General features: G+C 36.0%; 1 protein-coding gene across 1 annotated transcript; it reads right to left on the bottom strand.

The window, feature by feature from the left end:
- Positions 1-8,026: 8,026 nt before the first annotated feature.
- Positions 8,027-9,953, bottom strand: LOC114180832 (ethylene-responsive transcription factor ERF094-like). Its single transcript, XM_028067122.1, has 3 exons — positions 9,884-9,953; positions 8,269-8,612; positions 8,027-8,080 (listed from the first exon to the last, which is right to left on the bottom strand). Exons 1-3 carry the CDS (start codon positions 9,951-9,953, stop codon positions 8,027-8,029), a joined length of 468 nt encoding a protein of 155 aa, XP_027922923.1.
- Positions 9,954-10,886: the final 933 nt, after the last annotated feature.

Raw genomic sequence — 10,886 nt, forward strand, 5'->3', positions numbered from 1 at the left:
GACAGTGGTCTCAAAATCAAATCAAGGAAATACCAAAGGTATTCTATAGCTTTTGATTATTTAGATTCATATCTCTGGGGATTTGTAACATATATTTTGTTTATTTTTTTCATATTTTTTTGTTGATTAGTTTCTATTTAGTTATTAACCTTAAAGAAAAAAAACATTTCGTTTACAGGAACTCATGGTAGAATAGGCAAATGAACCGAATGTTCACAGTGTTTGTTTCAATCCTCAAAGAAAGAAGGTTTTTGATTTGGAACTACCATTGTCTTCTTTAACTCATGCTATGTTTTACACTTTTACATCAAATAATGGTATTTGGAATTATTTTTGTTTATTTTGCAGTCCCTGTGAAGCTTGGAAAGAAATAGAGGATAGAAGATGAAAGAGTGGTATGTTCCATCCTTATCATTATAATAAGATTTATAAATGTTCATGTTCATGTAATTGGTTTCTTTAATTATTGGCATTAACAGTTGCATTTATAGGGGAAACCTGGTTTAAGGGTGTTGGTTCTCAAGTGGGTATTCACCAAAGTCCCACATCGAGTAATATGAAGAAGAGAGCAGCAGAAAAATACTATAAAAGTAAAGAGTTGGTTTTAGAGTTGTCACCACAACTCAATAAGTTTCTTGGGTGTATGAGGGGCTTGAGTAGTTGTGTGTCATTTGAAAGTTTGCAATTTTTGCTAGAAAAATTGCACTATGAAGGGTTTGCAGTTTTGGTCCATAAAAATTGTATGAAGGTTTGCAATTTTTGCCAGAAAAATTGCACTTGGGTGATAATATACTTCTTGTTGAGTGGTTGTGGATGTAGGCCTTGAGGTGCCGAACCACGTTAAATTTCTTGTGTACTTTTATTTATTTTTCTGCTCTTATTTGTGGGTGTGCTTCCGCTTGAAGAGATTATTATTTTTAGTGCGTGATTTCCCAACAAATGGTATTTACAATGGAGAAAAAACACTTCCCCGAGATCAGAAAGAGTGGATCAACTCTTGATCAAGGTTTTGCCACACACCAACTCTTCTGCCCTTCCTTTATTTAAAACAAACTATATGAGCACTCATAACTCATATTCATATGGTATATAGTCTACTTAAAAACAGAATTATAAACACAAAGTTATAAATATCAAGTCTTCAAAGAAACATAAGGACTCACAGTTGGACCATCAAGCAAAGATTTTCTAGAATCCAGAAGGTGGAACTTATAAGAAATGAGTAATAGTCAAGAAGATCAAGATTAACCATCAAGTCGAGTGAGATTGAGAAGTTTAAGTGAAACACTAACAAGGACTCTTTGGACAAAGCTCTGGCTGCTTTAAAATGTCTTATAAATCTAAAAATTGGAACAAATATGTAGAGAATATGAAGGTTGAAGATTATTTTCTTCGGTCATTACATGTATGAATTCTTTAAATATAAATGTGGAGTGGTTTACTAAAATGTATTTGAACATCTTCATGGTAGTATTATGATATAGTGCTCATGTCAAATGTAATTTGCTACTCGATAATATTTTTAGTCTTCTGAACTATTATAGAGTTACAACATAATAGTAATTCATTATGTAATATTTTTGTAATATGTAAAAGGGTTAGGATATCCTGTTATATTTACATGTATGATAGAGAGGAGTTTTGTTGTGATAAAAATTGTGTGATGCTTAGATTTACCAATTACAAATGCCTTCTCTAGCTGTTCACTTAGTCACGAGCCTTTGTTTTAGAAGCCAATGGTTGAAATCTTTATTCTATGTATATGTGTTGAAGCACCCATATGCTTCTTATATTATAATTCTTTCCCACTGTCCGAAAAAGTGTTGGGAAAAAGGAAAAAAAATATAGACGTTCTTAGAAATGAATAAAACTATTAATATATTTATTAAACTCATATAAATATTTATTGAACAAAAGCTCATAGGGGTTATCAAAATTTGGTCATTAGATTTACTTTTTTCTTAAAAGGCACTTCTTCTATTACACATGAAAAAATTAACCGTCGTATAATTTTGTCGTTAGATAATTTTCTTTTCTTCAAAACGTTTATAATTTTTCTTTTTACAAATAACCCAACAAAATTTTATATAGGTAAAAAGGAAAACATCTTCAAAGTTCTTGCCGACAAACTGAGGTAATCTTTAAACATTGATATAAATGTCTTCAAACTATCACAAAGAGTTGGGTTAGAATCAATCAATTCCAACAACACCAATCCATCACAATTCAAAATTAATATTTAAATCCATATCCAATCATGTTTAATTAAACTTGTCATGTTAATTGGATTCAAATGATTCAGATTAGGGTTAAATATGGATGGATGACAGTTTACTACTCTGTTTGTGTTGAATGTGTTAAAGGTAAACAGACTAAATCAACGAGATTAAGGGCTATTAGTTCTACAATCTCAAATTAAAGACATTTTTTGAGATGGGAATTGCTAATATTTTGGAGGATAATGAGTTTGGGCGGAAGAATAAGGTTAGAGCTTTTTTTTTTCTTAACCTCTAAGTTCAGAACCTCTACAAGAACAAACTAAAGATCCTTAAGAACCTATGCTTTTTAAGTTAGCCACTTATGGGCTAAAACAAGCATTTCGTCAATGGTACCACAACTTTCATCAAGTGATTATCTCATTTGACTTTTAATGAATGTTGTTGATGATTGTGTGCATCACAAATTCAGTGGGAGTAAGTTCAGTGTCAGTCAATGCCCAAAAGGAAATTTGGAAACTCAGAAATTTGGATACTCGCATATACAAATTTTTTTGATATCCCTAGTCCTCATATGATCAGAGTATGTACACAATTTTCTATTTCTTTCTCTTCCTTCCCATCAGAAGAGAAAACCAAGAGGAAAACTTAAAGTGCTCTAGGAAGACTATATACCAAATTTCATTTATTATTCCCAATGACCAATCTAAGTATGCTTCCACATTTAGTTCTTTAACGTATTAGCAACTACTTAATTAACTATAGGGTTAATGGTAGAGTTTATTTCTCTTTTACGTTTTCTTAATATAACATATAGTATATAAATGAGTGCAAACTCCATCCATCGTACAAACTGATTTCATAGGATTAAGTTAAAATAAATGTGGCTGCAAATAGTGCCAAAGAATGAGACTCTTGTTGTTTAGATTTTGTTTAAATGTGTGGAGAAAAGATTATAGAATGAACTTTTTTATCTTTTGGATGAAATGCGAATTCAAAGAAAAGTGCAGAGAACTTTACGATGGAAAGGATTAAAGGATAATGAGACAAACATTTATTGGGAATTTGTAAATGTAATTGTGATTTTAACTTTTCAATGTAATATAACATTTTATAGGAATTATTATATATGGAAGAAGTAGAAAATGTAAGAGAGATTTCGGTTATTCTTGTAAGGTTAAATATGTTTTTATCCTTTAATTTTTGTTGTAAGATTGACAAGTATACCAAATCAGAAAGTAATAAAGTAGAAAGTCCAATTATCATTTTTCAAGAGACTAATGTATTTTATGAAGAATTATTTTTATTTACTAATGAAGGTTAAAAATTTTAAAACAAGACAACAGTTTGATCAGTGGAAAATAAGTCTAAAGTTATGAAAGTAATAAAATTCATACAATAAAAAGAATTAATTTGATTTAAAAAATATATGATAACAATTTAATTTATTAGGATTGAGTTTCATGATTTAATTCAAAAGGAAAAACACCACCAAAGATTATATTTCTAATTCCACTGTAGACAACAATTTATTTGAAGACGTCATCTCAAATTGAGTCACGATTTGAAATAACAATATGCCAAGCAAACATGGAAGAAGTCCATATTGTTAATTCTTCCTTAAATGAAGATAGCACTTCTAGATTTGGTGATTTCATTTATTAGAAGTACTAGGATATCGTCCATATATGTTTCCCTTTCGTATATATGTTATAGTTCTCTTCAACCAATTGACTTTTATCCAACTTGAACACCAATTATTATTCCCAAGTAGGAATAGGAATGGGTAGATAAGATTGATAATGTATACCTATGGCTATGGCTATGGCTGATAATTGACATAATCATGTTGTATTTTTTGTTTATTTTTATCTTTCATTTTTATTTTAATATTATTTTTTAGATATTTTAGGTTTTATTTAATAAAATTGGAAAATATAAGTATTTAGTTTACATATTTAGTATTTTGCATATAAGTGAAAATATCTAAGAAATTAAGAAGAATATCAACAAAATTTGACTATCAAAGTTATTAGTGAGAAGAGATATTAATAAAGTTAGTTACTCCAATACAAAATCAAGTACAAAGTTGCAGGTCAAGTCCAATTCGAAAGATCTATAAAATAAGGGGCTTGACAAAGATCAAAATGAACAACCTTTTGGGAATTTTGGGAATAAAACTCTCCTGGGGGACATTCATCTTTATTCTTATTCCAGTATTTAGAATGTTAAGGAGTAGCTAACTCCCTCATCCACGGGGTTAGGTGTATTGTATTCTTAATTCTTTCTAAATTTTACTATTCAATATAATTCTTTTCCACTACTCTTGTGTTCTATTATTGTTTTAACTGCATGATAATTATTTATATTTATGGATATTTAATCATTGGACTTGATATTAGAACCTAGACCAAAATAGACAATTAATTGATTGTGCATCTAGACATAGAGTACATCATTGATCATTCTTAACATCAGAATTTTGAGCTTAATGCAAAGGTATAATAAAAATTGCTAAAACATTAAAGTTTTTATTATACAAGTTTAGACCTGTTGTTAAGACATTAAGACAAGCTTGTTACACAACTTATGAATGCTAGGGTATTGTTGATATTTTGCTTTGAATTGGATTATGAAACCCAAACCTAGTGAAGTTTTTATCATATATTATTGAGCACCATATATTTAATAAAAATACAAAAAGAGTTTTATTTTATTTTTGTTTTGTAAAATTTGTTATCTAATTGAGCTATGAATTTTAAGAGTTGTCAAGTGTGTGATGGGGAAAACAATAACACAAACAATATACTAAAGAATGCAGCGGATATAATTTCCCCTAACTTGCAAGAATCTATGAGGAGCAATAATCAAAGAGCAGCAATAATAAATCACCAAAAGCACAAATAAAGGCACTAAGATTTTTAACGTGGAACTCAAATGAAGGGTAAAAACCACGAGTCGTCCAGACCAAAGAAATAGCTTCACTATGATCAACAGGAGTACAAAAGAGTCTCAATCAATAGCACAAATTAGTGCCAACACCCAACCAAATAATAAAGCAACAAAGCTTTCAAATAGAGAAGAACAAGAGAGGAAAACCTCTAAATATCACTACTGCAGTGCGAAATTAATATCTTCCAACTCAGACCTCGTATCAATGATCCAACTGGTCAGAATGAAGAGCAATGAGTACCGAACCTGATGTAAAAATTTCAGTGCGATCCAACGGTGAACGAAACCACAGTGCCGAATTTACGGCGACAGCTCTATGAAAATTGTGAACAGAATTTTCCTTCTACCTCTCTCTCTATGTGTTAAGGCTTTCAGTGTTTTCTGACTCTATTGTTCTGCCTCTCTATTTATTTTATAGCCCCCTATCCACTAGGTTAAGTGAGACATGGGCTTCTCAAGTTTTTGGCCTTTTCTCCACATAGGAAGGGAGCCCAATACCCAACAAATCTCCCCCTCACAACTATGTGGAGATAACTGCCAAACCGACGATCTCACAACAAACTTCAAACTTCCCTCTTGGAAATGCTTTAGTCATCATATCAACACCATTATCATTTGTATGAACCTTTTCCAACTCCAACAACTTAGCATCCAAAGCATCACGTATCCAATGATACCTCACATCAATATGTTTGGATCCAGAATGAAAAGTTGGATTCTTACCAAGATGGATAGCACTTTGGCTATCAACGAACAATGAATAGTTATCTTGCCTAAAACCAAGCTCCTGCAAGAATTTCTTCAATCGTAACAACTCCTTGCATGCTTCAGTAATAGCAATGAACTTTGCCTCTTCAAAACACTCAGGTTTTCCACCGTCAGTCAAGGTTATGTACTCATCACAAGAATACCTTGTAGAAGGTTGTTTCTGTCTATTAGACCTCCTGAGTTGAACTTGAGGTGATTCAGGTATATCACCAAGATCATCATCATCATGTTCCTATTGAGCATCATCAATTGGAACCTCTACTCCACTTCCAAACTGTTGATCATCAACATCACCATGTTGCTCATTGTCTTGAGCTTCCATTTTAACATTCTCCAAATTGTGAGCGGGCAACCTCATCGGATTACCATCAGTGAGATTACTATCTTTCTCGGGTGTGGTCTTCTCCACCTTATCAATGTCTTCAATGGTCTGGTCTTCCATGAATTGTACATCACGACTTCTAACAAGCTTCTTCTCAACATGATCATAAAACCTGTAGCCAAATTCATCCTCACCATAGCCAATAAAGATACATTGCCTTGTCTTTTTATCTAACTTGGATCTTTCATCCTTAGGAACATGAACAAAAGCCCTGCAACCAAAGACACGCAAATGGTCATAGCTAACATTCTTACCAAACCAAATTTTGTCTGGCACCTCAGTATTCAAAGCAACTGCGGGACTGAGATTAATAACATGCACAACTGCAAGCAATGCCTCTCCCCAAAAGTGCTTAGGCAACTTTGCTTATGAAAGCATATATGTAACCCTTTCAACCAAGGTTTTGTTCATCCTCTCCGCTAGACCATTCAACTGAGGAGTTTTAGGAGGAGTCTTCTCGTGTCTAATACCATGCTGCCTGCAATAAACATCAAAAGGTCCACGGTACTCACCATCCTTATCACTACAGATGCATTTCAGCTTCTTGCCTGATTGCCTCTCAACCATAGCATGAAATTCCTTGAACTTTTCAAGTACTTGACCTTTCCGCTGAAGAGCATAGACCCATAGCTTCCTGGAACAATCATCAATAAAAGTAACAAAGTAAAGTGCACCACTAAATGACTTTACCTTTAATGGGCAACAAACATAAGAATGCACCAATTCAAGCAATTCTGACTTCCTTGAGGGAGGATGCTTCTTAAAAGATACTCTGGTTTGTTTACCAGCCATGCAATGAGAACATTTCTCCAATTTTGCATTCCTCAATCCCATAAGCACATCCTTTTTAGCTAAGCAGTTAACCCCTTTCTTACTTATATGACCAAGCCTCTGGTGCCATAAAGATGCCTCCATATACATAGCATTCACACTGTCTTTAGCAACCAAAGCTTTAGTCCAATACAATTTAGATTGTTTCTCTCCTCTAGCCATAACCAAGTTTCCTTTAGTGAGCTTCCATTTACTAGAACCAAAGTGATTGTCATAACCACAATCATCAAGCAACTGCATAGAGATTAAATTAAAACGAACATCCGGAGCATGTTTGACTCCTTTAAGCAACAACTGCACTCCCATGTTGGTTTGCAGGCAAACATCACCAACACCAATCACTTTAGACTCACCATCATTACCCATCTTCAACACTCCAAAATCACCAGAAGTGTAAGATGTGAAGAACTCCTTCCTAGGTGTAACATGAAGTGTAACACCAATATCAATAATTCACATGCTCTCATCAGATACAAGATTAACAGACTCAAAGTCACGAAGAAGAACAAGATCACCATCCGTAGCAATAGTGACACGATCATCATCATCATCGTCATTCTCTTTCTGTTTGCCCTTCTTGTCTTTAATCTCCTTTTTCCACTTAAAATAGTATTTCTGAATGTGCCCACTTTTATGACAAAAATGGCACTCTAAATTCTTGTATCTTGACTTGGACTTGCTCCTACTCTTCTCTCTACCACCTTTCACCAATGCAGGAAGGGCTTTTGACCTCGGTTATTTTCGTCATTTTGCCTAGGTTTTAGACCCGAGGCATATTGAGATGACACCAAAAGGAGGAACCTTTGGTCTCGGTTGCAAAGGACCGGAGCCACAGAGGGACTTTTTTGCTTCGGGTATATGAGAACCGAAGCCATCTTCACGCACCAACTGCGCCACCAGCCACCGCGCCACCAGCCACCGCGCCACCAACCTGCAACAACGCACAAAACAACAGCGTCACCGGTGCGCAGTCCACCATGGAGGGTCTCAATGCCATCGGCGGAGGTCGCGACGGAGGCACCCGCGGTTGAGAAGGCTTCACCCTCGATCTAGTGAGTGGCGGCGGAGGCTTCGTCGGATGAGAGAGTGTCGTAGCGTTTAGAGAGTACAGAGGGGAACCGGCAGCGACGCGTCCTTCTCTTCCTTCCTCGCCGCTTTCTCCTTTGTGTCAAAAGTTCCAAGCCAAACCTTAGCTCCGTTCTTCTTCAGATTCCTTATCTTCGTCGCGAACTTCCCCCATGGCCTGCGCCTCACACCTCGGTAATGCTTCCACGCTGGTGGTGCGTGGACATGATGCGCCACCGCAACAGTTGCGTCCTCACTGCGGAAAACAATGTTCTCGAGGAAGAGAAAGAGCACCAACACATGAACCAGAGGAGAAAAATTTGGGTTGGCAGCAGCGGAGAGAGAGAGGAGAGAGTTGCAGAGGCGCGGAGAAGAAGGAGGTTCACGAAATTGAAACCCTAAATAAACCCTATGGCTTCGGTTCCTTTAACAACCGAAGCCATATACCTCATTTTGGCTTCGGCTCTTCTTGGACTGAGGCATATAATTCTCTTTGGCACCGGTTTTAGGCGAACCGAGGCCTATAGCTCTCTTTGGCTTCGGGTGTTAGCTGAACCGAGGCATAAAACTTGGCTGGAATTGCAAAAATGCCACTGCGTCATTATATGTTTTGGTTCCTAGCCAACCGAGGCATATAAGATGAGGTAAAAAGGAAATTTTGCACTAGTGTTTATGTTCCTTTTTTTGACTTCTCCCCCTAGCTTCTGTAACAAGCATCTCAGACTGAGATGAAGAACCATGTGCCTTCCTTCTCATCTCTTCATTAAGAGCACCGCTTTTTGCCATCTGAAAAGAAACAACACCATTTGAGGCAGAGTTCGTAATTGAAACCCGAAATACCTCCCAAGACTCTGGTAGAGTATTAAGCAACCATAATCCCATAACTTCGTCATCAAACTTTATGCCCATTCCTGACAATTGATCTAGGAGCCCTTGAAACTCATTTAAGTGATCAGAAATAGAAGAATTCTCCCTGTACCTCAAATTCATCAAGCAATTTAACAAATACAATTTATTATTGCCCGACTTAGAAGCATACAAAGACTCAATCTTCTCCCATAAAGCTCTGGCATGTGTCTCATTAGCAATATGATTATAAACATTATCTTCAACATATTGCCGAATAAAACCACATACTTGTTGGTGCTCAAAGTCCCATTCTTCTTCAGACATAGAATCTGGCTTCTGTGTAGTAAAGACCGGAAGATGCAATTTCTTGACAAATAATAAATCTTTCATCTTGCCCTTCCACAAATGATAATTTCTACCATTCAAAGCAACCATCTTTGCATTTGCCTCCATCATTCAAGCAAGTAAATATAGCCCAACCAAGAGCTTTGATACTACTTGTTAGGTTTATAAGGAGGGAGTATCACTGGGGAGATAAAACACACCAATGAGACCTGAGCCCAACCACATAAGGCATTGACACCACTCTCAACCCAAAACCTTAAGGCAATGGGTTTATGGGTCTTTATTCTTATATAGTGCTCCACTTTCTCATTTCTAGCCAATGTGGGACTTAGAATCACAATTGGATTCCTAACAATCTCCCCCTCAAGGGTGAGTCCCTTCAACCACATTGGTACACTCCCCTTCCAGCGGAAGCATTCCCAACCACGAGTACTCCTTTTCTGTACCACCATTTTTCTTAACGAGACACGCTTACCTGAAACCCTTGTCAGGAAGACTTTCGATACAAGGACCATACTGCACTCGTCCGAGCCGGTTTCAACCATCGGCTCTGATACCACTCTGATGGGGAAAAAAATAACACAAACAATATACCATAGAATGTAACAGATATAATTTCCCCTAACTTGCAAGAATCTATGAGGAGCAATAATCAAAGAGCAGCAATAATAAATCACCAAAAGCACAAATAAAGGCACCAAGATTTTTAATGTGGAAAACCCCTCAAATCAAGGGTAAAAATCACGAGTCATCCAGACCAAAGAAATAGCTTCACTATGATCAACAGGGGTACAAAAGAGTCTCAATCAATAGCACAAAGTAGTGCCAACACCCAACCAAATAACAAAGCAACAAAGCTTTCAAATAGAGAAGAACAAGAGAGAAAAACCTATAAAAATCACTACTGCAGTGCGAAATTAATATCTTCCAACTCTGACCTCGTATCAACGATCCAACCGGTCAAAATGACGAGCAATGAGTCCCGAACCTGCTGTAAATATTTCAGTGTGATCCAACGGTGAACGAACCCACAGTGCCGAATTTACGGTGACAGCTCTATGAAAAACGTGAACAAAATTTTTCCTCTACCTCTCCCTCTATGTGTTAGGGCTTTCAGTGTGTTCTGACTCTATTGTTCTGCCTCTCTATTTATTTTATAGCCGCCTCTCCACTAGGTTAAATGAGACATGGGCTTCTCAAGTTTTGGGTCTTTTCTCCACATAGGAAGGGAGCTCAATACCCAACAGTGTGACACAAGTCTTTGTGTAAATGATATTTGAACTTTTTTATGACTTGAATGATTTGGTACGCTTGTCTCGTAACAATAGTCATGACTAACTTGCACTATAAAATCATATCTCTAAAGTTCTGGACAACTGAATTGTGCAGATTATGCCTAAAATCCTATAATCGTGGATTAATATTTGAACGCATAAATTCCAAAGGATAATGATATTTTGACCCACTTTTAACTCACC

This window comes from Vigna unguiculata, chromosome 4 (genome assembly GCF_004118075.2).
Source record: "Vigna unguiculata cultivar IT97K-499-35 chromosome 4, ASM411807v1, whole genome shotgun sequence".
In the NCBI taxonomy this organism is placed as follows: domain Eukaryota; kingdom Viridiplantae; phylum Streptophyta; class Magnoliopsida; order Fabales; family Fabaceae; genus Vigna; species Vigna unguiculata.